The sequence below is a fragment of the Dunckerocampus dactyliophorus genome, chromosome 6, assembly GCF_027744805.1.
Source record: "Dunckerocampus dactyliophorus isolate RoL2022-P2 chromosome 6, RoL_Ddac_1.1, whole genome shotgun sequence".
Taxonomy (NCBI): domain Eukaryota; kingdom Metazoa; phylum Chordata; class Actinopteri; order Syngnathiformes; family Syngnathidae; genus Dunckerocampus; species Dunckerocampus dactyliophorus.
The window spans coordinates 6,057,831-6,085,654 of NC_072824.1; the positions used below are offsets into that span (position 1 = coordinate 6,057,831).

The 27,824-nt window shown below is 43.9% G+C and overlaps 2 protein-coding genes across 5 annotated transcripts in view; one reads left to right on the forward strand and one right to left on the reverse strand.

The window, feature by feature from the left end:
* On the forward strand, nucleotides 1-27,736 carry LOC129182550 (CREB3 regulatory factor-like). Its single transcript, XM_054778808.1, has 10 exons — nucleotides 1-290; nucleotides 7,422-7,491; nucleotides 7,572-7,639; nucleotides 7,712-7,828; nucleotides 7,994-8,675; nucleotides 9,493-9,666; nucleotides 9,819-10,008; nucleotides 13,448-13,521; nucleotides 14,103-14,231; nucleotides 16,380-27,736. The coding sequence occupies exons 3-10, from the start codon at nucleotides 7,631-7,633 to the stop codon at nucleotides 16,493-16,495; spliced, it is 1,491 nt and encodes a 496-aa protein (XP_054634783.1). The 5' UTR covers nucleotides 1-290; nucleotides 7,422-7,491; nucleotides 7,572-7,630; the 3' UTR covers nucleotides 16,496-27,736.
* The window catches only part of LOC129182549 (ectonucleoside triphosphate diphosphohydrolase 7-like), a 9,468-nt gene continuing 8,507 nt past the window's right edge, over nucleotides 26,864-27,824 (reverse strand). For all 4 annotated transcript variants that reach the window (XM_054778805.1, XM_054778803.1, XM_054778804.1 and 1 more), the window contains one exon: nucleotides 26,864-27,685. In XM_054778805.1, the coding sequence (XP_054634780.1) occupies nucleotides 27,469-27,685 (217 nt within the window). In that variant the 3' untranslated portion in view covers nucleotides 26,864-27,468. The remainder of the gene's footprint in view (nucleotides 27,686-27,824) is intronic.

Below are 27,824 nucleotides of genomic sequence, written 5' to 3' on the forward strand. Positions count from 1 at the left end.
ATGAAGAGCCGAGATAGCAGACAACGACGAGTAGGAGGAGGTCTCTCTAGTCCCACCACTGTTTTCTCTGTACAGTGTCCGCCATAGAGCGAAGCTAGCTCGGCTTCAACACCCCAGGGTCAAAGCAGCACTGGCTTAGCAGCGTCCACGGAGGTCGGCCACCTCCTCCGCCTGGCCGTGGATGGTGCGCGCCGATAGCACCAGGAGAAGGCCTAGGCCGACAATTTTGTCTTAACCCCGGGTCTGGAAGAGTCTTCACACCGAGAAGGGACATCCGAGGACACGGAGAGGTAAAACCTCCTCTCACTCTCCCTCACACACAACCACCACTCCTGTTCATAAACACTCAGCTTCTTTTTCGCGGAATTTGTGAGGAAACAAGCTGCTTACAAGCACTTTTAACGGTCTTACAGGCTAAGAAAATGTCCTCTAAGAAGTCAGAGTAGCAAACGTGACACGAAAGTTCTTCAAGCTTCACCAGCACAACTTACACAGTTACAATTTTCTAAGTTACATATTTACAATTTGAAAAGTTACACTTTTAGAAGTTGAACAAAGTTGAGTATTGTTTGCAGCTTCTCTTGCAGTACTGCATCTAGTCAACACTGTTTTGTTGTATTTGTTGTTGTGTGTTTCGGTTAGGTTGACAGTTTTGGGTGGTTTTCAAGGCTATATTGTGGCTGGTTCTTCCCCAGGTGGTCTGGGCCTGTTCCACCTGCAGGTGGGCACACATCAGTTCAACTTGTTCTACTCTTACCTTTTTGCAAACAATGTCTTCCTCGCACCTTTTAAGGCAATAGGTTTTTTGTGAGGCTTTAAAGGTGCTGCTAGTAGAATGTGGGCGCTGCTATTAACAATTCATGTTGGACATCCGGTGGCACTGCCAGCTGCGGGGTCCATTTTATTGTTGTCTGCTCCCAGAGCTGCAAAGCTCCGCCACGCACGGCGGATGCTCCTCGGTAAGACTTTGTTTGTGTTTTAGCGTCGAGTTGCATGTCTTTTTGCGTTTTTGTGCAAAGTGTCTGAGAGCACCGTGGATGCGAGAGCGTGTCCCTTCGGCTCGCCTTGTGCCCCTCGCCATGCTGGACGCACGGGCGGCTGCCAGGACTATAGGCTGGGCTTCCTCTTGTCCTCCGATCCGCTGCTTTTGGCTCCAGCTGTGCGGGCACACGGCGCCGTCATGCCCTATTAGCAGCGATGTAACTGCCGCTATATTTGTACTTCCTCCAAAGGGGATTGGTCGGGGGCAGTTTTGGACCGAGACCAGGGCAGGGGAACTGGGCTACTTTGCTCCCTAAGAACCGGAGCTCCAAGGACACGGACGGGGAGATTAAGGCCACATCTGTGTTAAATAGTACAATTATAAAGTATATTTTCTCATAAGTAAATGCAGAATGTAGACTTTGTGGCCTAACTGTGTCACGCTGTCCTCCAGACAGAGAGGCCGGCCCCTCCTCCTCGCTCTTCCGTCTCTTGCACGCTACTTTCGGCCACATGGCGACCAACAGCGGCCTCGACATGCTCCTGTTCCATCCAGCTTTTCCCCGTCACTGTCATTTATTTGCACTGCTCAACAAGCTGTCCCCTTTCTGACCAGAGAGCTGTTTTAGCAGCCCCCTGCTGCTAAATTCTTTGTCTGGTCACATGGCCCACAAGGACTTGCTTATATACAGTAGGCTGATAGCACACAAGACTCCTTATGTAAACCCACTTTGGATGCCAGGAATATTCTATAGAAGCAATCAGTTTTTACTTTTTCCCTCAACCTTTTGTCAACTCTATCAAGTATACACTAAGAGCCCTGTAATAACGCATAATTAACACATTATAAATTGTAAAATGTATCGGACTCCCCACTAATAAATGATAATGAAAGATGATAGCTAGAAGAGATGGTCACGGTCTAGCCTTTAACCTGGTCGTCAGGCTACCATGAGAACTGCACTTCCGTCTCCTGCGCTGCCGCCTCCATCGTCCTCTCAAGCAGCTAGCAGTTCGCTGTTCCGCAGGCTGCTGGGTCTTCCTGGCTGGCAATCTGAGATGAAGCAGGTGTTCCTCAATGCCGTGTCTACATAATCCACATTACTTCCATGCGGTAATCCAGTAATGACGTACAATCATATATTAACTTTGTTTTTTTTCGGGCTGCAACTGATTATTTTCTTATCAGATTAATTGAGTAATCGGTCTGGCTGTTGACAGGCCAAGTCAATATGTAGCAAACACAAGTCAATGGTTTGGTCTGCAACATATCAGAAAAAAGTCAAAGGTGGTGTGTGAATATCTTGTTTTGCTTAAAACACAAAGATAATAGGTCTGCTTTCATGGATGACTAAGGACATTCAAAAATATTCACATTTGAGAGGCTGAATTCAGAGGATACAGTGGTGTGAAAAAGTGTTTGCCCCCTTCCTGATTTCGTATTTTTTTGTTTGTCACACTTAAATGTTTCAGATCATCAAACAAATTTAAATATTTGTCAATGACAACACAACTGAACCTAAAATGCATTTTTCAAATGAGGAAAAAAAAAATCCAAACCTACATGGCTCTGTGTGGAAAAAGTGATTGAAAAAGTTATGTTTTAACAGGGGGGGTTAAAACATAACTTAATTGAGGTCTGTCAGTCTGGAAAAGGTTATAAAGCCATTTCTAAGCCACCACAGAGTATTTTCCCAAAGGTCTTGGTGATCATCAAGATGTTTTCTGGCAAAATTGAGACACGTTTGGATTTTTTGACATGAAGTTGTATGACATCCCCATCAGCAGCCCCCTAATTGTTCCTGTGAGCCCAGTTCTGGTCGGAGATCTGTGACAAGGAACGCAGTTATGCTGAAGTTGCTGTGGCCATTTAAGTAAAGAGTTTGGCTTCTCAAAACAACATGCGTTCAAAAGAGTAATACATTTGCGTCATAAAAATGCCTCCTCAAAAAAAAAATCGGACCTCACAAATCACTCAGCTTTACATTGCCTCCCGACATATCCCCGCCCAATGTTGCCTGTGCATTATTGTGTATGTGATGAAGACGCTCACATCTTCTTACACGACGGAGCGCCGTGGCCATCCTGTTTACGTGCATGTTCCACAGCGGAAGAAGATGCCATGTAGGTTTGGATTTTTTTCTCCATTAATAATCCGTCCATCCATGCATTTTCTATTTTCTAAAAAAGCATGAATGGTTGGGTTAAATTTTTAAAAATTGCTAAATTGTGAATAAGTGGGGATCCACTGTATATTTTTATTTACATATATTTTAAATGTATTGATTGACCAGGTAGGAGGGTTGGTGTACCGCTAAAGTTCTGTTCTCAGGGCATTCAATCAATCGCAACTGGACTGTTCGGGTTGTCTTAGAAGACGATTCACCTCTCATCCGTGCAGGCTTCATCACTTGATGCTCAAAGACTAGGTGGGACACCAGTCAGACTAGCTAGGACAGCTCTAGTCTGAGCACTTGGTGCAAAATCCAGTCTATTTCTCATCTAAAGGAGGATAACCACAATGATCTGGATGAATGAGAAAATTCACAGGCACGGTAAAGTTCTGGTTTGAATCGGTCGCTGTGTTTTGTTCAGCTTCATTCGGTCGAAGCGGTGCTTTCAATGTCATTTGCTAAGAATAGCATTGTTGGTTGTTGTCACCGTGGAGATGTTATCAATTCACCTGAAGACTTCTAAGTCAATTAACAGTATGTTTATTATCGTGAGTGTATACACTGTAGTTTGTAGTATTTTGACCTTCTTACGTAGCTGAAGTAGGCCACCAAAATATTTGAAATCTCTCTGAAAGTGTGAGTCATACTTAGCAGGATTACACCAAGACAGCACGGCTTATTTGCAGGGGAACTTTGTCCGTCTTCTAGCATCCTTGATGAAGCAGGAAGTAGCCTACTCGCTAACAAACATTTGTGTTGTTGAGTGTGTGTGCTAAGGTGTAATTTTGTGACGCTGCGAATGTTTGCCTAGCCAGTGTGCGCTGTTACATAATCATACCATTTGTGTTGTGTTGTTTAGTTTTCTTAACGTCAAGTCCTTGTTGGCAGTCATCGTTTCAGGACAAAGTACTTGTTGTTGTTGTCATTGCTGCTTTTAGACGTTAGAACTCAGTCGCTGTGTTTATGAGCTCAGAGACCTTTGGACCTTTGCTCCATGGTGAAACCTACACACAACAAATGATCGCTTCCGCCTGCCTCCTATATCAGCTTGCCTGGCAAAGCACATGTAAGCAGATCAGTTTGCCGTGTGAACTGACAGAAACGTTGGCTGATGTCAGACCGTGGTGAGAGGACGACGGTGAGATGAAGCTCTTTGTCTTGTCTGGAACAAATATCCTCCGCCACGTGAATGAAATGAGACATTAGTGGGTTTTAATTGCAGCTGCTTGATTTGTTAGCAGGATGAGGCAAAAGCAAGTTTCCAGATTGAGCAATTTTTATTTACAGTTAGTTTTTTGTGGTCTGCGTGCATCCGGGCAAAGTATGGCAGTGACCCACTAGAGCCAGCAGATTGAGCTGTCGTGAAAAAAGCTTGCAAAGTGTTTGCATCCATCATCCAAAGGGACCGTACCAACATTCAAATGTACTTTCCTAACACACACACACACACACACACACACAATAGTTATATTTGTTGTCAGCTAATGATAGAATTTGGTAAAGTTGCGCTACTCGCATTAGGCTATACATTCAATGATGGCTATTGTAACAACAACGTGAATGTCATTTGTCGATCGTCTCTAGGAGACTGCTTTTGTGTGTGGGTGTGTCTTCTCGGTTGGCGTGTTTTTGGTTGACGTCAGATGTACGCCACAGTTTTGCCTCAATTTGCATGCATTCTCCGGTTAGCAAACAATATGGCGTGCGTGTTTTCATGTTATTACCCTGCGTGAATCCAACAGCGTTCGTAATGTTTTTTTTTATATCACAAAACGTCCTCCCTTGTTAACATCCTATTGGCTAGCTAAAAAAATGGCAACCAGAAGTTACATCGCTAGTGATGTCATTAGTGGTTGACTCTCAAGAATGTTACCACAAAACACATTTTTATAGTTTTACCATTTTAGTTTTACATGCATAAAACAATTCCAAATGCATATAAATGGCGAACGAAAGGGATAAATAAACATTTAAGGTTATGTTTACCGTCATTGAAGATGTGACTTCCACGTCTTTTAATGAAAGTAAAAGTAACCTTAAATGTTCATTCATCCCTTTTAGTCATCATTTATATGTACTTATATGCATTTCGAATTCGTCTCTGCATGTAAAACTATAATTATAAAATTATAAATATGTGTTTTGTGGTGACGTTTTTGGCTTTCTGGAACAAATGACAGTCGTCCCTCACAATATCACTGTTCAATTATCGCTCAGATTTTCAGAAAGTATTCTGGCCACGAGGTGGCAGTAGTGTTACATGAATAAGACATCCATCCTTATTCTATTCCACTACCTTGCACGCAATGTAGCCAGCCTTGGATGCAGAGTGAAAAAAAGTTATCCTCCCATTCCGTGTGGAAGTGGTAAGTTTTTGGCTTCTTAATTTGTCCGTCTTTCCACTCTGTTTGAAACTCGTTAAGTTTTAGAAGAAATACATTTGAGGCTAATTGGTTAGCTTGCGGCCATCTAGAGTCACTTTAGCATAATAGTAGTGCAATCCAGTGTAAACAATGAATAATAGTGTAATGGTGGCTATATGGGTGTAATTTTATATCTAGACGGCTGTAATATTTAAAACCATATTTAAAAAGTCGTAAACAGGTTCTCTATGCTGTAATTATGAAATTATTCCGTTTATTAACATTGAATGCTATATCGCGGAAATTAATGTATCGCGTTCTGGTCTGGACCCAATTAACCGCTATAAATGAGGGATGACTGTGATTGCATATACATTATTTCTGATGGGAAAAATTGATTTGATTAATGTCCGTTTTGGACCTTCTGGAACAAATTGACGCTAAGCAAGGTCGTAATGAGTCTGACCGGTGTGTGTCTTACATAGTCTTTGAGCATGAAGTGATAAAGCCTGCTCGGATGAGAGGCGACTAAGACAACCTGAACAGCCCAGTTGGGATCGATTCAATGCCCTGAGAATCAGAAAAGAGGCAAAAAGGCCAATCACTGTTTTCCAAAGTCAAAGCTGATCTGTGTGAATATCTTGTTTTGCCTAAAACACAAATATAATACGTCTCCCTTCGTGGATTACTATGAAAATATACAAAATTCACATTTGAGAGGCTGAAATCAGAGGATATTTACGTTTTTAAATAATAAAAAAATGATGAATTGAATACCAAAATAGTTAATTGGATAATCGATTTAATCGTAGATTTAATCAATTAATTGTTGCAGCTCTAGTAATGTTTTAATCCCACCTGCCCTGACTGCTGGTACGTTTACAGTCTCGATGGGATCGCTGCATTCCTCGTCACATTTGTTTGGCGTTGCTTCCTGCAACCGCCGTTTAAGTGTTTGCGTAACACAGATCGGCAGTAGCTAGCTGGCTCCTGGTGCCAAATACAAGTTTTCCACAAGGCGTGCCAAGGCCGTGTCACGGACGCCCAGCCGATCTCCATTTCCTCATTCTTGTGTGCGCCTGAGCTCAAGCCACAGAAAATGATGGCATTGTACTCCAGTTGCTGAACCTGGGTCAGCAGGAGACTCTTTTTTTTTTTTTTTTTTTGACAGGTACAGTGTGTGTGGGAGTTGTAGATGTGTGGGTGTGCTTCTCTGTGTTTCATCATGGCTCGCCGAGATCAGTTACTTTCCACCGCCCGCTGCCTCCTCGTCTCTGCTGAGTTTTGGATGTGGAGGTGCTGGGTAGGCAGAAGTGATCTCATTGGTGGAGCTGAACCGCGAGAGGCGGAGCCAGAGAGGCAGCATTCAGAGGGCACGTTAGCTACAGTCGGGCCGAGAATAAAGATAGCTGTGGTTTGCTTGTTGTTAAGCTTGTGAATTGAAGCCCGCGAGTGGCCCAGTGTGGCCAAAGTTTGCGTATGAGTGTGCTGCTGAAAATAGTCCACGGCAAAACCTGCTTTAGCAACATTTGGCTCCAAATAACATAATCTGGGATGCGTTTATTCCTCAGCCATCAGCCTACATGTCTTTAGTCTTTGTAACAATAGATATGATACATTCAAATTCTCATGAATTGGGCTTTCATTATGCCACATGCCATTAATGCGAGCAGGAAGCTGGGGGAGGGGGGCAGCAGGCAATCATTTAAATCAGAAGTGAATGTCTAGTGGGATATGTTGTGGTTGTCTACAGCCATGCATTTGACTGCGTTGCCTACTGAACTGTACAGTATATACTGTATGTCTGCTTCCTGTCCAAGTGCAGTGTTGTCCGTTGGGTGAACTCACTTCCTGTTTCTGTTTCTGCTTGTTCTTTTTTTTTTTTTTTTTTTCCATAATACAGGACACAAGCTACGACGCTGAGTCATGTGAAGTAGCACTGACCTTTTGACCTTTTCTACTCTGAATCTGAGGTAAAGGAGTTACAATATTAGTATGATGCACTACAACAGGCCGTAGTCTTGATACATGTGTATTTTGTATGTTTTGGCAGTAAAACTCACTAGAACTGACTTTGTGACCACGACCTGGTCCCCCCTCCAGGACTCGGGCATGCCTCAGGTAAAGTAGTCGCGTACTTGAGTTTTAGTCCTGGTAGAGCTCCTTCTCACCTGACTATCTGCTTCCTCTCAGCCGGGTATGAACGGGATGGAGCCTGCTTTTGGCGAGGCCTACGGGTGCCATCGGGCTCTGCTGAGCCCCTACCCTCTGGCCATGTCACCACAAGGGGGCAGGACGGAGTACGACCAGGTGAGGCCGTGTTTGCGTAACAGTGGATCCTTTTTGTTGGGATTTTTAAATTCCACAGGAAATAATGAAAAGAATAAATTCCTGGGTCAAAGGGAAGCCACGTTTTATTGACTTCAATGATGCCTGTAGATGTTCACACTTTTAACTTGAATTGAACTTTTCTAGAGCGTGCTCCTCATGCTGGGCTCCCCGGCATCCCCACGGAAACGGCCCTTTGAGTTGCTCAGCGACTTGGTGGACGACGGCGGCCTGGGCGAGGACCTGCACCCGGAGCGCTGGGATGTCTCCGCGCTGGACGAGATGGCGCGCTATACCAAGCTGGGCCTCGGTGTCAGTGGGGAGCTACTGGCCACCTCAGAAGAGGCCGTCCTGATGGGCCGCTGGGGGAGGAGCCGTGAGGAGCAGCAACAGCAGGAGGAGGAGCAGGGGCTGACGACACACGAAGCACCTCCCACCACCACACAGGAAGCACAGGCCAAAGGAGGAGCAAGCGGGGAGGGGCTCCACCGTGTTGCTACGGCAACAAAGAAGGAGTCGACAGTTGCGGGAAGAGCGTCTGGGGGAGACCAAGATGGTGGCATGAGGAGGGAGTCCACAGTGGAGGTGTATCAGGTGACACAAGAGGCGGCGCCAACGTCAGGCTTGGTAGTGGAGCACAACTACTCCTTGAGCCAGGGGGTCCAGGCGGAGGAGGTGCAGCAGGAGCTTGACAACGAGGAAAATGCCCAGCTGGACTTGGACGAGGAGCAGGAGGAAGAGGAAGCTGAGGAGGAGGAGGAAGAGGATGGAGAGGACGGTGCAGATGAGACGACGGCCGACCTCTCTAGTTCATCGGAAACAGAATGCGGTGAGTCGGGTTTTCCTTTTTGTCCGACTCTGTTTGATTCTGCGCTTGCTGCCCACATGGCAAGCATCCCACCGTGTTCCCGGTCTAGACTAGACCTCAGACCACATCGTATGTGTTCCATGACCATGCAGAAGCACGTGGACGAGCAAAGGCGCGGGTGTAACTCCTGGACAACATCCCGCTTTGCTGAATTGAACTGAATGTTTGGGATCTGCAAGCGTTAAATGACCTATGTATGCTACATCTCTTGTTCCGTGTCATATATATTTATGACATGGGGAAACCTGAGACATCAGAAAGCAATTGTAACATGTAATGTCCTCGACCAGCCCTCACTATCCTTGTTACAAGAATGAAGGATGCTGGTTTGCTGTCAGTGACGTCCACAGACACAATGCTGCTGCTGACCTCCTTTCATTGTTTTGGGTGTGTGTAATCGCTCAAGGAGATCACAAGGCGTCGTATGATGGATGGCGATGTGGGAGGCTCGTGTGTGTGTGAGAGAGAGAGAGACTGACAGTACAAGATGGGGCAAGGAGACTTCAGACAATATTATATGCACATTGGACAGACGACATGTTACATAAGCCATGTCTGTTTGTGTGCAAGGAATCATCTCTCTGCTGTTCCAGGATCTTTGTTGTATTATTTATGACTCCATTATTCACATGTTGAAAGTGATTTAAATAATAAATGTGGGCTCTACAAGTTGAAGACTAACAAATGCTAATAAATGTGCTGTGTGGGAGAGAAAGATGAAAGTCTCAAACCCTAATTACATTTTAAAAAAAAAATGTTGTGTTGGTTGCTCTTCCAGAGGTGGAGGCAGAGCCGGTGAGGCAGTCTGGCGAGCGTCCGTCGAAACGCCGCTGTTTCTGGGAATACAGACGCTCCCGGGAGGCGGCCACCAAGAAGAAGCTGTGTGGCGACGTGCACTGGTCGTTGTCTTGGAGCTCCAGCACGCTTCCGAGCACGCTTTACCGCCGAGAAGGTGAGCTTATTTACTCTTTTGTCCTGCTGGGATACATTGACTTTGTGGTTGTTTGTCTGCCACCTATGCCATAGATCACTTTTGTTGTGTTTGGTAACCATAGCATCAAGCATAAATTGTAAGCCACTTCATGCTACTTTTGCTCCATCCAGGCAAGAAAGGTCGTCGCAAAGCCCGCAAGACAGACGCAAGCGACCTGACGCCAAACCCGCAGAAGCTCCACAACATCGGGGAGCAGCTGCAGAAGCTCAACACTGCCATCGATGGCATGGGCCCAGTCAACGACCTGCCCGCCGTGGCCCGTGCACGATCCCGCAAAGAGAAGAACAAACTGGCCTCCAGGTACGCGCGGGGTTTTCATTTTTTGCCAGAATATCATCCATGGATATTTAAAATACAGTAGAGCCCGTTTAACTCGACTCCCCTCGGACTGAAACGTGTCTTGACTACAGTGACAATAAGCTTTTGTACATACACAAATCTTTCTTCCGGTGGCGTTGTTGTTGCTAGATCAGGGGTGCTCACACTTTTTCAACCTGCAAGCTACTTTTAAAATGACCAAGTCCCAAAGATCTACCTCCTACTATAAATATAGAAAATATATGTATTTATTTAAAAAATATGAGTACGTCTTAATGTACATTATGCATGTATGTCAGGGGTGCACACACATTCTCAGCATGCAAGTCAAAATGTTCTATCTCTTTCTATAAAACATAACATAAAATCTAGCCGGTAAACTTAAGCTATACTATTGTAAATATTCATGATTAGTACAACCCCTGGCAAAAATTATGTAATCACCAGTCTCGGAGGATGTTCATTCAGTTGTTTAAATTTGTAGAAAAAAAGCAGATCACAGACATGACACAAAACTACAGTCATTTCAAATGGGAACTTTCTGGCTTTAAGAAACACTAAAAGAAATCAAGAAAAAAAGATGTGGTAGTCAGTAACAGTTACTTTTTTAGACCAATCAGAGGGAAAAAATTACGGAATCACTCAATTCTGAGGAAAAAATTATGGAATCACCCTGTAAATTTCCATTCCCAAAACTAAGACCTGCATCAGATTAGATCTGCTCGTTAGTCTGCAGTTAAACAGGAGTGATCACACCTTGGAGAGCTGTTGCACCAAGTAGACTGACATGAATCATGGCTCCAACACAAGAGATGTCAATTGAAACAAAGGAGAGGATTATCAAACTTCTTAAAGAAGGTAAATCATCACGCAATGTTGCAAAAGATGTTGGTTGTTCACAGTCAGCTGTGTCTAAAATCTGGACCAAGTACAAACAACATGGGAAGGTTGTTAAAGGCAAGCATACCTGGTAGACCAAAGAAGACATCAAAGCGTCAAGACAGAAAACTTAAAGCAATATGTCTTGAAAACAGAAAATGCACAGCAAAACAAATGAGGAACAAATGGGAGGAAGCTGGAGTCAACGTCTGTGACCGAACTGTAAGAAACCGCCTAAAGGAAATGGGATTTACATACAGGAAAGCTAAACGAAAGCCATCATTAACACCTAAACAGAAAAAAACAAGGTTACGATGGGCTAAGGAAAAGCAATCGTGGACTGTGGATGACTGGATGAAAGTCATATTCAGTGATGAATCGCAAATCTGCATTGGGCAAGGTGATGATGCTGGAACTTTTGTTTGGTGCCGTTCCAATGAGATTTATGAAGACGACTGCCTGAAGAAAACATGCACATTTCCACAGTCATTGATGATATGGGGCTGCATGTCCGGTAAAGGCACTGGGGAGATGGCTGTCATTACATCTTCAATAAATGCACAAGTTTACGTTGACATTTTGGACACTTTTCTTATCCCATCAATTGAAAGGGCGTTTGGGGATGATGAAATCATTTTTCAGGATGATAATGCATCTTGCCATAGAGCAAAAACTGTGAAAACATTCCTTGAAGAAAGACACATAAGGTCAATGTCATGGCCTGCAAATAGTCCGGATCTCAATCCAATTGAAAATCTGTGGTGGAAGTTGAAGAAAATGGTCCAACCTGCAAAGCTGATCTGGCAAAAGCAATCAGAAAGTTGGAGCCAGATTGATGAAGAGTACTGTTTGTCACTCATTAAGTCCATGCCTCTGAGACTGCGAGCTGTTATAAAGCCAGAGGTGGTGCAACAAAGTACTAGTGGTGTGTTGAAGTATTCTTTTGTTGTTGTTTTTTTTAGGATTCCATAATTTTTTCCCTCTGATTGGTCTAAAAAAGTAACTGTTACTGACTACCACATCTTTTTTTCTTGACTTCTTTTAGTGTTTCTTAGAGCCAGAAAGTTGCCATTTGAAATGACTGTAGTTTTGTGTCATGTCCGTGATCTGCTTTTTTTTCTACAAAATTAAACAACTGAATGAACATCCTCCGAGACTGGTGATTCCATAATTTTTGCCAGGGGTGGTATTTCACACTCACATTGTCAAAGTTTACAGGTAATCAAAGTAGTTGCTATCATAATTCACTTCAATATGGAAATAAAGATAATTCCACATAACTCCTAAATAGTTGTGTACATAACCTGAGTACTGGTAATATGTCAGTCAAAATAAGCTATGTAACGTTCATTAGGACACACAGTTCATGTATTACATCCAGTTAGCATTTGCTATCAAACATTAGCCATATACAAGAATTTAAAATGATGATGCGAAAGACAATGCAGCCCAAGTCAAGGCAACATATTGAAAAGGTTAGCCGCTACAAGTGAACAGATAACTTTTGCTTTAGGTATAAGCATCTTACTGCTGAGTTAGTTTATCCGTAATCAGTATAATAAAGATGAAAGCTGCATCTGTGTGTGTAGCTTGAAACGCCACGGGGGTGCAAGAGGGGAGCTTAATGTCAGCTGACTGATGTCTCTACAAAGTGACGTTTACGCACTACTGCCGTGCTTTTATATGTAAACTTATTTTGCACTGAAGAGGAAGTCACTGTATACCGTGTTTTAATGTCTCGTAACGTAGTTGTGTGTTGCTGTTGTGGTTTCACACTGCTCAGCAATAATGATGTTAACAATACTACAGTACACGTCGACACAAACTGATCCATTTTTCATAGAAACAGCTATAAACTCGGGGTACAAAACCACTCCTATGCGTAAAGTCGTGGGTTCAAAGTTCACAGCCATTGTCAATAGGATGCAATGTCGTTTTATCATGTCAGCACTGTTGTGGTGATGCATGCGAGTGGAGGAATGGAAGGAAACCAGGGCAGGATGGGCGAGGTCATATGGAGTTCATTCATCAGGAGGGAGGGGCCGAGGAGCAGACAGAGAAGGCCAGTTTATGTTGGAGTGGAACTCTGGGAATTTGTTTTTATTTTTCAGCTAATATGTTGAACATGTCTCAGCACTGAGACTGCGAAGGGGAACGTCATAGCAGGACTGTGTTTTTGTTGTGAATTAAATATGCAGGAATTTTGGAGGCTGACATTGGCTCGCCGCCAAGTCAAAGTTTGTGGTGGGATTATCCTAACCAATTGCAATTGCATTAAATGACTTTTCTTGTCTTTATTATGTTCTTGAATGTGTGTGAATGTGTGCGTGCCATGTTTTTGACTCGATGGAGCCTTGACGAGTTCCCCTTGACTGATGGAGTCTTTCTCTGTCACACAGTGGTCAGTGAAGATAGTCTGTCATTGCCTCATCTTCTGGGTGACAAACCCTTCAGAGCACACTTTGTCCTTCGACAATGACGGCTTTCTCTTTCTCTTTCTCTTTCTCTCGCTCTCCTTCTCTTTGTGTCTTCTGGTTTGCAGGGCCTGCAGACTGAAGAAGAAGGCGCAGCACGAGGCCAACAAGATCAAGCTGTGGGGGCTCAACCAGGAATATGGTTAGTCCGTCATGGACCTCTCCTTTTTAAGTCCTTTCCCCCAATCAGATTAGTTTGTTTTGGCACAAAAACCCCACTTTATTTTTTTCTTCTTCATGTCTTCAGGACCAATAACAAAGTAGCTTCTGTGATAGTAACACCCTCTGAGGCATGTGTGACTTCATCAACGCCTCCACACAACAAAATGTGCCAGCTCCATCCTGGCGGCCTCTCGTCCTTGCAACATTTGTTTGGTTCCACCTCCTTTGTAATTCTGTTTTTACTTTTTTTTTCCCTCCTCCTACATTCCAGTCGTTCCTGTTCTCATTGCCAGGGCTTTAGTGGCTCCGGCAAATTTTAGCTCCGTCACCAGGAAGCCGTCTCTTCAACCTCCCACTTCCTTCTTTTTAGCTCACTCACGCTGGTTTCTCGCTCATTAGCACACATTCCAGACAACGGCAAACACGTCAAGACGTCTGTCAGGCTCCTAAAAACATCCTAAATAAGAATTCTTCTCACATGTCTCGTACTTTGTTAAATTTGATGTGACATGACAGCAACATTAAAGCCTGCCTCCTCTTGCTATGTTGTGTGCGGTGCAGAGAACCTGCTGGGGGCGCTGCTGCGTATCAAAGAGGTCATTCGGCAGAAGGTGGAGAGCAGCGAGGAAGACGACACGGACGAACGAGGGATGACTCAGCGTCTGGAGGACATCCTTGGCGAGTCCAGCGGTGAGACACGCTTCAGGGATTTACAGTAAAAGGAACAGGGCAACGTTAGACTGCATGCTGTGTCTCAGTAGGCACACTCGCATACTAGTCTCAGTGCATGTTCACACTGAGAAGTATAGCAAAATGCAGTACACTTTCAGTACCCGCACTCAACATGGCCAAAATGGTGAGTGTGATGGACGCATTCCACCCTCAATAGCCGCCACCTTGACTAACTTGAAATGATGGCAGCTAAGAAGCGGATAAATATATACAGTGGTGTGAAAAAGCTCACTTCCTGATAAATTTTTTTTTCATGTTTGTCACACTTAAATATTTCAAAAATCCAAACCTACATGGCCCTGTGTGAAAAAGTAATTGCCCCCTAAACCTAATAAGTGGTTGGGCCACCCTTAGCAGCAACAACTGCAATCAAGTGTTTGTGATAACTTGCAATGAGTCTCTTACAGCGCTGTGGAGGAATTTTGGCCCACTCATCTTTGCAGAATTGTTGTCATTCAGTCCCATTGGAGGGTTTTCCAGCATGAAGCGCCTTTTTAAGGTCATGCCACAGCATCTCAATAGGATTCAGGTCAGGACTTTGACTAGGTCATTCCAAAGTCTTCATTTTGTTTTTCTTCAGCCATTCAGAGGTGGACTTGCTGGTGTGTTTTGGATCATTGTCCTGCTGCAGAACCCAAGTTGGTTTCAGCTTGAGATCACCAACAGATGGTGGGACATTCTCCTTCAGGATTGTTTGGTAGACAGCAGAATTCATGGTTCCATTTATCACAGCAAGTCTTCCATGTCCTGAAGCAGCAAAACAGCCCCAGACCATCACACTACCACCACCATTTTGTTCTTTTTCTGAAAAGCTGTGTTACTTTTATGCTAGATGTGATGGGATGCACACCTTCCAAAAAGTTTAACTTTTGTCTCATCAGACCACAGAGTATTTTGGGGATCAAGATGTTTGCTGTCAAAATTGAGACGAGCCTTAATGTTCTTTTTGTTCAGCAGTGGTTTTTGTCTTGGAACTCTCCCGTGCAGGCCGTTTTTCCCATTGTCTTATTGTCTTTCATATGGTGGCATCATTGCTGGGGTCCCAAAGCTTTAGAAATGACTTTATAACCTTTTCCACTTGAACTCAGCTGTGATAAACCACAGTTATGTTTTAACAGGTGGGCAATCACTTTTTCACACACGGCCATGTAGATTTGGATTTTTTTTCTCCCTTAATATCTTAATCTCCCTTTCGCCCTCATTTAAAAACTGCATTTTGTTTTCAGGTGTGTTGTCATTGACTAATATTTCATTTTTTTGATGGTCTGATTTAAGTGTGACAATCATGCAAAAAAAAAAAAAGAAATCAGGAAGGGAGCAAGCACTTTTTCACACCACTGTATTATATTTCAATATGCCATTTCCAATAGTGACACTAACAGATTTGAGACAGCACTGTGAAAATTTTCACACTCAGAATAATAAGTACAGTGTCTACAGTATACTTACTGAAGTGTGAAGTATTCCATTTGAGAGACAGTCAGTGTCTTTTGAGTACATAAATGCATTCACAGTGAGAAGTATGACAAAATGCAGTGCAACATGACTACCTGGATTTTGCACTCGAAACGGTGAGTGCGCACTGCTGCCCACTAAACAGCCTCAGTAGTCACCATCTCGGCTGCGTGCCAGAAGGGGAGGGACTACCAAACAAAAAGTGACGCCGTAGTTTCCGCCTCATTTGAAGTAGGGCGTACGCGCAGGCTAGAAACATCATAGCAAATAAAATGTTCATTTTTGTACAACGGAGAAGTGGGGGAAAAAATCAGTCAGGTATTTTATGGGGCGATCCTAATGTTGGTGATAATGCTTCATCCAGTGGTTGCAATTGAGCATTGGGAAGGAGAGAAGAAGAGGTGGTTTAATATTGTGATTGTCATTTCTGGTTTACTGAATGCAGAATGACAGTCACTGCTCTACAGTAAACTGTCAAAATTGGCGCACTCAAGAACTAAGTACACAGTGTACACTCATTGAAGTGTACTCCATTTGAGACACAGCTTCAACGTTTTTTCTTGTAGTATAATACTTATGACATCCACGTCCTTGCTACATTCTTATCCCGTCTTGTTTGTCTCATTCCATTTATTGCCATGGCAACCACAGGTCCTTTAGTCGCTGGACGGACCAAAGACTTCGTGCAGAGGATTTTGGCAGCCAGTGCGGGGGGGCAGAGCCCAAGTAAGAGGCCCCCGCAAGCAGGAGACCAGGCGTCGGGCTAAATCCTGCCCCCTCACTTCCGCTTCCGCCTGTGCCAGGAGACCCTCCTCCTCCTCCTCCTCCTCCTACGAGCACCGCCCACCCTCCTCCCATTCCACCAGGATGAGGAGGTGTCTGTAACCAGGCGAGAGTGCTGCTGCTGCTGCTGACGTCGCCGCCATGCTGGGTGTCCCACGTGTTTGTGTGTGTGAGTGTACGCCGCTCTTGTAAAATACTGTACTGACCCCTCCCGCCTATCCCCCGCCGTGTGCTGTACTCGTACCCCATTGTGCCTATAAATAGACATTGCACTGTTTGGTAGATGCCCGTAGTCGTCCGCAGTGGGGGCGCTAGTGAGCCGAGGGCCAGGGGACTTAAAATAAGGAAGTGTGTCGGGTAGTTGTCTGAAGTTGGGCATGGGCGCTGCATCAGCACCATTCACACACATCCATATCGGAGCCCCTCACGTCATGTGATCATGTGATGTCGCTGCTTTGCCGCATCCACCGTGACAGCTCCAATTGCGATGGATCTGTGTGACAGGTGCTAGTGATGATGGAATCCTGATGCCCCCTGAGCTTTAACACCCACATGCCTCCCACACCTTCCTCCTCATAATCATCATCACCGCCCATGTTTAGAACGCTGCACCTTATTCCGAAACGACCAAAGAAAACACCAAACACCAAAACCTCTGACATGCTGCCAACCTTTTTTTTAAATTTTATTTTAGTTTTTTTTACTTTTGTCTCACGTGAGAAGACTCAAAACACTTCACCAGCATGCACCCCCCCCCCCAAAAAAAACCTTCAGTGCCCCTGGCCAAGCCCTCCCCTGCCTCTTCCTTCAACTGATAATGTAGCGCACCTTGCTCACTTGCAACCACAAAGTAAGACACTTGTAGATCTAGACAGCAAATAATGCATTTCACTTGTTCTTTTGATATATCTATGTATTGTTGGGTGGCCATGCCACAGCCCACATGGTGGGTCTGTCTGCCTTTCTTCTGTGAAGCTGTAGACCAACCTTGTCCACGGTCTCTAAATGTTGTTGGACATAAAGCGGAAATAGTTCAAGGACCCTTTTTGAATTGCACTGTGGTTTAAAAACGACTACGCACCTTGCTAAGAGGACTCCAGGTTCTCCTTTAAAAAAAAACAAAACAAAAAAAACTAACAACAACAAAAAAAAAGACCCTAGGCACCTTTTCCAAATGTTGAAGAACTGCTGACTGGTTTTTGTTTGCCCGCAACCTGACACCACATCTCTCACGCTTGAACAAAATGATTTTTTAAAAAAAGCACTGGGAGAACATGCTCACACAATCAAACCTGGAACCATACAACTGTGTGCGAACCACTGGTCCACTGTGCTGCAAAGGCTGTGTCTCAATTGGCACACTTGAGTACTTATACTTTTGAGTGCATAAGTATGTTCACACTGAGAAGTAACAGCAAAATGCAGTGCACTGTCAGCACTCGATTGTTACACTCAAAATGGTGCGTGTGCAGCCATGGACACTTACCACCCTCAATAGTCGTCATATTGGCTATGCCGGGGAAAGAGGGGCGCTACATGAGGAGCAACATGTAGTGAAAAATGAATTATTTACTGGTATAACTTAGGTCACATGTTATCTTATATGTATTACCGTAAAACCTGGACGATTGAGCACATCAGAATATAAGAAAGAAGGAAAAAAAGATTTGTACATGTATAAGCCACACCTGTCTATAAGCCACAGGTTTTCACTTTGATATTTTCACTTGGGATATGATGTTAGACAGATTTTTTAAAACTTTTAATTAAAGAAATGTTTTTTTTTCCAAACATTGCCCAACAGCGCGTCAAAAACGGCTGGTTAAACAGCAGCCTACCAGAAAAGTCACAGATGGCTGTCTTTATCTTCCTCCTGCTTCTTCTTCAGTGTCGGAATTGGAAAAACCTCATAATTCCTTCATCACATACTTTGTCAGTCTCTCTCTGTCTTTCGTTGCCGCTCTCAGTTGTCATTTTGGTCTCGAGGCAAATTGGCCCTTGAGCTTGTCCTGTCAATCATGTCCAGCCTTTCCAAAGCCATTGGTGATAGTGGATTTTTTGACACTGCTCCATGCTGTCAAGATCTACTGTTAGACTGGCAGAAAGTTGCTAGATTATTCGTATTTAACTTGAAAGCTGGGTCATATGTATTTCTACATGCGTTTTCCATGATGAGGGTGTGTGCATGAAGCACAAAGCGACTGTTCTGAAGCACATGAGATGTTGCAAGACCACAAATTAGTCTCATCACAGTATAAGCCACAGGGTTCAAAGCGTGAGGGGAAAAAAGTAGCGTCTTATTCACCGGAAATTATTATAATTACCTTTATAACAACATTCATTATAATTACATTTTCTAACTTTTTGTAGGTTTTGAACAAGGGGTGTCCTAATCAATGGATATTGGATATTGGTCTGATATCAGCAAAAAACTGAGTACAGTCCCTCGTTTATCGCAGTTATTTGGTTCTAGACCCGGTATTAATACACAGAATATTTTCGTAGTTATATCCGCTCAGCTCTGCTGGCTCAGTAGCCAGTCTCCATGCAGTGTGAAAATTAAGGTAATCTAATGTCATGTCTTATAACATTACTGACGCCTAGTGACCACAATAGTACATATAACTTGTCTTTCAGTATTTCTTAACTAAGAGGTCATAGTCAACCACAAAACAGGGATCATTTATTATTTTTTGAAAAAATGCGACATAGTGAAGGAAGACTATATTGGCATGCACCTAAAATGCTGATATCAACACTCCGATACAAGCAGTCTGCCCCAGCACTTCTATCCAGCAGAGCCTGGACATAGCCCACAGGCTCATGACAAGGTGCTCACAAAGTTTGCAAGGAGCAGGAGCCACGTCAAAGTCTGAATAAGTGTGATAAGCATCTGGAGAGCCTTTAGCAAAGTATCATCGTTTCATCAAGCTTCCACTTTGGGTCTGCCCCCGAGTAAGAACCAGTAGGGGGTCGTGGAAACATAAGTTGGTATCCCGGCATCGCAGGAAGTAGCTTCTTTTGATGTAACTCTTCTCCCGAGACACACCGGCGCCTGGTGGAAGTTGGCTTCTTTTGTGATGTCCTTCATTTGCATGCGATGAGGTATCGGAGTTTCAGTCAGGAAGCCACTCCTTTGCAAAGGTGGTAAACTGCTCATGTTCTCTGTCTTTATTTCAAGCATTATCTTTCTTAGGACAGAATTTTTCAAATTTCACCTAAAGAGGAGAAGAAGGTAAATATGCGATCGTCAAGTGTGGAATAACAATTATGGATTTGGGACAGCACTACACTGTTAAAATTCACACACTCAGGAACTAAGTACACAGTATACTTCTTGAAGTGTACTGATGGAAGTATTCCGTTGGGGAGACAGGCTGTTTCCATTTGTGCAATTTCATACGTCGACAGTTGTCCTCGCAACATCGCGGTTTGATTATCATTCCATCACTATATCACTTTTGTTTTTTAAAATTAATTAATGATATAAATGATGTAGTATTCTGGTCACTAAGCGGCATAATGTCACACAAAAATTACCTTACCTGGTACTCGATGTAGCCAGCCATGAATGCTGAGTTAAAAAACGAGTGAAAAAAGGTAATCCTCCCATTCTGTGTGGAAGTGGTAAGGGTTTGGCTTCTTACTTTGTTTTTCTTCCCCACTCTGTTTGAAACCCTTAAGTTTAGAAGAAAGGCTAACTGTTAGCTCGCTAGGTTGTTAGAGTTGTGCACTGCAGTGTAAACAATGAATAATAGGAGTGTAATGGTGGCTATAGGGGTGTTATTTCATGCCTGAATGGCTCTAATCATGTTAAAAACTGTATTTAGAGCCAGGTTTTCATAGACAGGTTTTCTATGAGCTCACTACGAAAATATTCAATTTATTAACATTGAATCCTATATTGTGGCAATATTTTATATATATATATAATTTGCGTGTTATAGACCCTGTGTATAGCGGTCACCTGTCTAATGCGGCCAGCGGCCACCCATTTTGTATCCCTTGGTCAATATCTGACTGCATATAGCGGCCAAAATGCCGACTCAAGCAGAAGCTTCATGCACGAAAAACTTTCGTTTTTAATCAATGAAGCCATCGTGTGTAGACTTTAATTACTGAGTCGTAGCTCAGTCACAATCATTCACAAGATCCACACAAACTGTCAGTTGTTCCACATACAAAAAAGCCGTCTTCTTTTGGAGCCTGTTGCAGACAGTGACACCGTTTATTTCCTGGTGTGAGACAATGTGCACTGGTCAATACTGTAATGCCCCTTGTTGTGGGGAAGGAGAGACTCACGTCGCCGATGCACTTTAATCGCTTTATTAACAGCGGTTTATTAACCTAGTAGTTCTTTACAACTTTTATCCGCAGTCCCACAGTGCCCTCTACTGGTCAACATGTAACAGTATAATTATATGTATCTGCAAAGACAACAAGCTTCTAATCACAGACATGTTAATATGTGCGCGCACAACTTCAAAATGGCCGCCAACCTGTCTATAACGGCCACCTGCCTATAGGGGCCACTTTTGCCATTTCCCTTTAGTGGCCACTATAGACAGGTTTGACTGTGTATACATTATGCAACCTATCTGTAGTAAAGAGTGCTTATGAACAATAACAGTGACGGATTGTCACGTGTATGCTATTTCTTTTCATGCAAACAGGAGAAACACACTTCCTTTGTTCTGTGCCGAGAAATTGTTGAGTGTTGCTCATGGGTATGAATACTTTTGCAACCCACTGTATATACATACATACATACATACATACATATTCATTAATAAATGGTGCTGCTTTTGTGGTTGAGTACGACCTATTAGTAAAAATGTATTGCCTAAATTAAGCATTTTCAAGCATAAAAATGGCTAAACGATCTAAAAACCGATGTCTTGATCGCTGGAACAACAGGCCTTTATTGCAGGTTTGGATTATCTCACAACAGACACAGTCATCCCTAATAAAAACATGGACTAGTGTTGCGGCTGTAACCCACACCAAACTAAAAGTAAATTCTGAATTCCGGATGTCACTTCCTGCAGCAACCCACACGAGCACACATCTTATTTATGTTTTAAATGGCTTATTTACTCTAAAAGGTGACTAAAGGGATACTAGTTCATGTCTAGAGGGCTCTAATGTTAAAAAGCGTATTTGGAAGGGCGCAATCAGGTTATGTATGCTCCAACTACGAAAATGTTTGTTTATAAATAAGAAATCCTACTTTGCGGAAATTCACTTATCACGGTCGGGTCTGGAACCAATTAACCGCAATAAACGAGGGATTACTGTACTTGAGTAAGTATACTGTGTACGGTCATGGCCAAAGGATTTGAGAATGACACAACTAGGAATTTTCACAAAGTGCGCTGCTTCCGTTTTTATGATGGCAATTTGTATATGCTCTAGAATGTTATGAAGAGTGAGAAGATTGTAATGTCCCGCTTTGTCATGAAAATGAACTTAGTCCCAAAAAAACATTTCTACTGCATTTCAGCCCTGCCACAATAGGACCAGCTGACATGTTAGTGGTTGTCTGGTTAACATAGGTGAGAGTGTTGACGAGGACAAAGGTTGGAGATGGCTCTGTCATCCTGATCGAGTGAGAATAACAGACTGAAAGCTTGAAAAAGGGTGCTTGAAATCTTTGTTTTTATTCTGTTAACCTGCAAGGAAACACGTGCAGTCATCATTGCTTAGCACAAAAAGGGTTTCACAGGCTAGGATATCGCTGCTAGTAGGATGGCACCTAAACCAAGCACTCATTATATCATTTAGAACGTGAAGGAGAGCGGTCCAATTGTTGTGAGAAGGCTTCAGGGCACCCAAGAAAGTCCAGCAAGTGTCTGGACTGTCTCCGAAAGTTGATTTAGCTGCAGGATCGGGGCACCACCAGTGCAGCGCTTCCCCCCAGGAATGATAGCAGGCAGGTATGAGTGCATCTGCTTTCACAGTGAGGCGCAGACTTTTGTAAGATGGCCTGGTGTCAAGCATGGTCCATAAAAGCCACTTCACTCCAGGAAAAACATCAAGGACAGACTGGTATTCTGCCAAAGACTCCTGAAGACTGGCGTAAAACTCATGAATCCCCCTTTTGATTGTTTGGGGCATCCAGACAAAAGCTTGAACGCCAGTTCACAGTAAAGCATCCTGAAATCATCCATGTTTGGTGTTGCTTCTCAGCCAAGGGATGGGCTCACTCACAATTTTGCTTAAGCAAACAGCCACAACTAAATAATGGTACCAAAACAACCCCTGAAAGCAGTTTCTCCCAACCATCCGAGAACATTTCGGTGAGGAACGGTGCCTTTACCAAAGGCAGAGTTTGGGCAACAACATAGTAACATCTGACAAAAACATTAGCATTAGCATGTTGGCCAACACAGTAACAGTCTGGAGATTGGGAAGACCTGGGTTCGATTCTCCCCTGGGCATCTCTATGTGGAGTTTACATGTTCTCCCCGTGTGCGTGTGGGTTTTCTCCGGGTACTCCGGCTTCCTCCCACATTCCAAAAACATGCATGTTAGGTTAATTGGAGACTCTAAATTGTCCATAGGTATGAATGTGAGTGTGAATGGTTGTTTGTCTATATGTGCCCTGCCATTGGCTGGCCACCAGTCCAGGGTGTACCCCGCCTGTTGCCCGAAGTTGGCTGGGATCGGCTCCAGCATGCCCCCGCGACCCTAAAGAGGAGAAGCGGTATAGAAAATGGATGGATAGATGACAAAAACATCAAAAACAGCGGTTCCCAACCCCCAGGCCGTGGGTCATTTGGTACTGGGCCACACAGAAACAAAAAAAAAAATTCCATTATTTCATTTTTTTTTATGTTTTATTTTGAAAAGTGGCCGGATTCTCTCTGTTACATCGTCTCACTTGACGCATGTCCATTGTGCGTGTGCTAACTTTATCTCATGCTGCACAGATAGACTACTACTGTACTACTTCTACTACTACTACTGCTGATACTATGTGGGAATGCATAAAGGTAAGTTTTGATGACTTATTGAGTGCTAATGTGCACATTTGTCTCAAGTTAATTCATGCTAGCACACTGCCTTTTACCACACACGTCAAACAGCCATGTAATCATCTCTCTGGAAAAACTTGGCTGGAACTTGAACTGGTGGATGGTGGGTCGGCATTCATTTTGGGCTTTTATTTTGATGTTATTCATGTCTTAGTTTTACACAATACAAAAAAAATAAGATCAATTAGATTGATATAATGTACGGGACACCCCCCCCCCATTTGTTATTCTCAAAACGTTTGGCCACAAATGTAGTTAGTGCCTGAGTGTGTGAACATTAACAGGGTAGTGCTGTCCCAAGTCCATTGTCATTCTACACTTATCTGAAATGACATTCACAATATTGACCCACTTCTTCTCTCCCTTTTACAACCACTCCAGGTAGTCCCCCCCCCCTTTTGCTACGTAGCCAAGATGGCGACTATTGAGTGTAGTCAGTGTCCATCACTGCACACTCAGTGCAACAAGCGGGTACAGGCAGTGTACCACATTTGACTTGTCAGTATGCACTTATGCACTCAAAAGGCTAAGAACACAAGTGCACACACAGCCAAAGCTGACCATCGGCCATCTTGGAGGACAGTCAGGTGTTCCACCAGATGCGCCCCAACCCCCACTGCCCCCATTCCCCCCACAACCTCTTTCTCCTGAGTGCTGTTGTGTAACCCAGCTCGCCATCTGTTGCTCGCGTCCGCCAATGAGCCAAAGAGGAAAAGCGGAGAGAGAGAGGAGGGAAAAAATTGTAACGGAGCGTCAGCCAAACGACAAACGGCGTTATGTTGAACAACTGCTGAATCGACTGGTGAATGTTTGTTGACACATGAATGTTGAATGACGAGCGAGCATTTAGCTTAGCTTCACCTCCAAACAGCGTCTGTGTGCTGCCTCTGGAGGACTACTACTAGCGTTACACGGCTATCATTCAGTGTGCATTAATCCTTGGGACCACTGAATCACAAACGTGACACCTTGTGGTCTTACGGAGGACTACATCTCGGAAACGACTCACGTTTTGCTCCGCCTGCTAAATCAATCGATGTTGTTCTTGATTACGAAACATGCGACTGCCTTTTATCGGTTTCAAGCATGTTGCAGCGGACCAGCCAGGTCACCTTTCATGGTTGCATTGGTACTATGGCTGTGTAAGGGGTTTGTACAAATTTTGGCACTAGTGTCGCATACTTGTTTGCACTAGGCGCATGGTGTTAGCACTCTTGTCTGCGCAAGGGCCATGTGCGTTGTTTGTACAAACTTTGGTGCACGGTGTTAGCGCTAGCGTCTGTGCTAACTCTGTGTGTGGTGTTTTGTACAAGCTTAAAAATGATCATGATCATGTTTACGTGATGCCCTAAGACAGAGGAGTTTGGCTAGCAAACAGGTGTTCCCTACTGTTGCTCTGTTTCAACATGTTGAAACAAACGGGCGATAAAAGTGTTATCCCTGAGAGAATGTGCCGCCGTAGCAACGAGGAGGTCCTCAGCGTCACTCGTGTTTTTGTTCAGAAGCGTCAGTAAGATGACACCGGTGAGACGCCGCTGACCTCTGCACGCCCGCCCAGTGCTCGTATTGTCGGCTTCTGCGCTGTCGAAGCCTGCAGGCGAGGGAGGAAGAGGGGGCGGCACTTACCCTTGGAGTAGTCTGTCCAAAACCTTTTAATCCCCCCCCCCCCTAAAAAAAAAACACACCATCAAGACTCTTCATCACGCTGACAGCTGCAGAGGCTGGAATCACCGCCCCCACCATCCTTTGTCACAGCCCTGGAGGAGCCGTCCATGTGGGGGTGTCAGTTTCATCCTCAAGCTTGGGAACCTTTGTGGACCGCCATCTTGGCCCAAATAAGTTTGCCGAGTCTGGCGAGAGCCAGGAGAGTCAACCAAAGCTAAGGCTGTGCCTCAAAGGGAATACTTGCGTCAGTACACTTAATACACAATAAGCGTACTGTGTACACTGTGCACTTAGTTTCTGAGTGTGCAAATTCCTGCCCAAAAATCCACTTACGTACCTGAAATGCCGATTATGCACTCAAAAGAGGTGTAAGTCTGCGAGTGCAGCAATTGAGACCCACCCTAGGAGGTGTTTGATATGACGCCACCTTGTCGTCAGATGGAATTTGTGGTGTCTGGCATGGCTTCCAGCAAAAATCAGTCAGCTTCTGTCAAGGTTGAAATAGCAAATCGTCGCCAAAAGCCTGCAGGGGGAAGCGAACCAAGAGACTGTCCGAACATTCCACGAGTTCATGTCATATAATGTACAGCAACCCCCACTCTTCTTTGTATGTGTCCCTCTGTAATCACACTACTTCAGTAACATTTGGACCTGTTAACACCTTTAACTCCTTTAAGATAGAAGAGAAACAATTACAGAAGTGCCGTAAAAATAGAAGCCGGATATTTTTTTGTGCGTGTGTGTTTGTTGTAAACCTGTATAATGTATATTTTAATATTTATATGCAGCTGTTGTATTAAAAGTATATTTTTAAAATAAAAACAAGTAGTGTGTGTGTTATTTTTACATGTTCCACTCACAAGCGGCGCCTGCTGGTCAGGCCACTCCACTTTGCCCTCAGTCGTAATTCAAAATATTATAACTGAATATTTCAAAACGTTTTTCAGCTTCAGCGTAGACCGTTTTTGGTCCGCAGCTTACCGGTAGTTTTTATTGTTTATAGTTTATATTCCAGATATCAGAATTATTGAGATGTATTAAGAGATAACACATCATTTGCTTTGTCAGCTGTAACACAGCGCTAACATGTCAGATAGCTTAGCATATATCAGTGGTTGGCAATTATTTTCCATCACGTCCCCCCGAATTGAAATACTATTGACAACCTAATATTTATTTATCTGTACAAACCACTGTATGAGTTGCTGGCACCAGAAACCAATAAAGACACGAACAGTCCTGCACATCAGGGAGAAACAGTACGGCAAACCCTCGCCACTTTGCACTTCAAATTTTGCGGCTTCAATGTATCAGTTTTTCAATAATATAAGAATAAATCATGCTGTGTTGTGGTTGAATATGGCCTATTATTATTTAAATAATTTTCACTTATTGTGGGCTATTTTGGAAGCCTATCCCACGTGATAAACGAGGGAACACGTTACAGACAAGTGGGGGACATAGGAGTTTCTTAAAGGAGAACTTACATGTGTAGGAGTGACAGAATTTGATTTTTTTTTGTAGGTGTCCAAATATTTATTGTTCGCAAGAATATACAAAAAAATTGTTTAAAAATCATCAAACGTGATTTTCTGGATTTGGCCCCACTGTAAATGATGTGAGTGGAAGCAGACTGCAAACACAAGTTGGTAAAATAAGATGTTTTTTTTATTGGTCTGGAATGATTTCTATTCACATGACTCAACATTCTATCAGGTCAGTATTGCACCATGCTCGGTTACCCTTTTATTGTGAAGGAATGGACACTTTTGGAAAGGGCCATCATATGGACACGCAGTGTAAGGACAACAAAGGATCATTTGTCTTCTTTCTGTTAACACAGTGCGCTGTCTAGCTCCGCCCCCTCATGCAGTGTCAGCCTAGCTAAAAAGTGGTCCTGTTCTGTGATTTTGGTACCCTTTCCAATCGTGCAAAGGTTCAGAATGAACTATTGAGCTGCTTGTTCTCGGACATCCTGCCGCACTTCACAGTATTTAAAAATCAGCCACAAGAACAGACAGAAGTGGTTTGGAGCGTTTTGTTCCATCAGTAGTAGAGTTCAAAACAAAAAGGTTGAGGTTGGTCAGAACAACGCAATCATTCAAGTAGGACGGCGGGATAACGTCATCAGGGCGCAGGATCACTGTCTGGACGGGAAAAAAAGAAAAAACACCATCCCCATCCTGGTAGCAAAACAGTGGCCCCTCCCGTTCTTTCCCATATCAAGGAATGTTAAAGTCCTTCCGTCAGCGTCCTCACGGCAGGAGCGCCTCGCCCTCTTCGGCCCAGATGAGGTCGAGGGCGTCGGCCTGCCGCTGCTCGCGCTGGTGTATGCGTCGCAGGCGCAGGATGTAAAGCAGGATGGCGAGCACCACCACCAGGATGCACAGGGAGAACAGGTGGTGGTTGTACACGAAGGACGAGCGCAGCCAGCTGGGGTGGCTCTGGCGCAGCGCCTCCTGCTGGAGGTCCCTGGACGGACGGGGCAGACAATTTACTACTCATGCATTCTGGCAACTTTACTTACTGCGACTACTTTGAAACGCTGGTGGAAGACAGACAAACATTTGCATTAACAGCTGCGGCTGTAGGCAACCTCCTGCCATAGCTT

Excerpts from the sequence above, each read along its gene's own strand:
- LOC129182550 (XM_054778808.1), top strand. Across the intron at positions 7,829-7,993 it reads GCAGGACGGAGTACGACCAG|AGCGTGCTCCTCATGCTGGG; the intron begins GTGAGGCCGTGT and ends GAACTTTTCTAG. Across the intron at positions 14,232-16,379 it reads CATCCTTGGCGAGTCCAGCG|GTCCTTTAGTCGCTGGACGG; the intron begins GTGAGACACGCT and ends TGGCAACCACAG.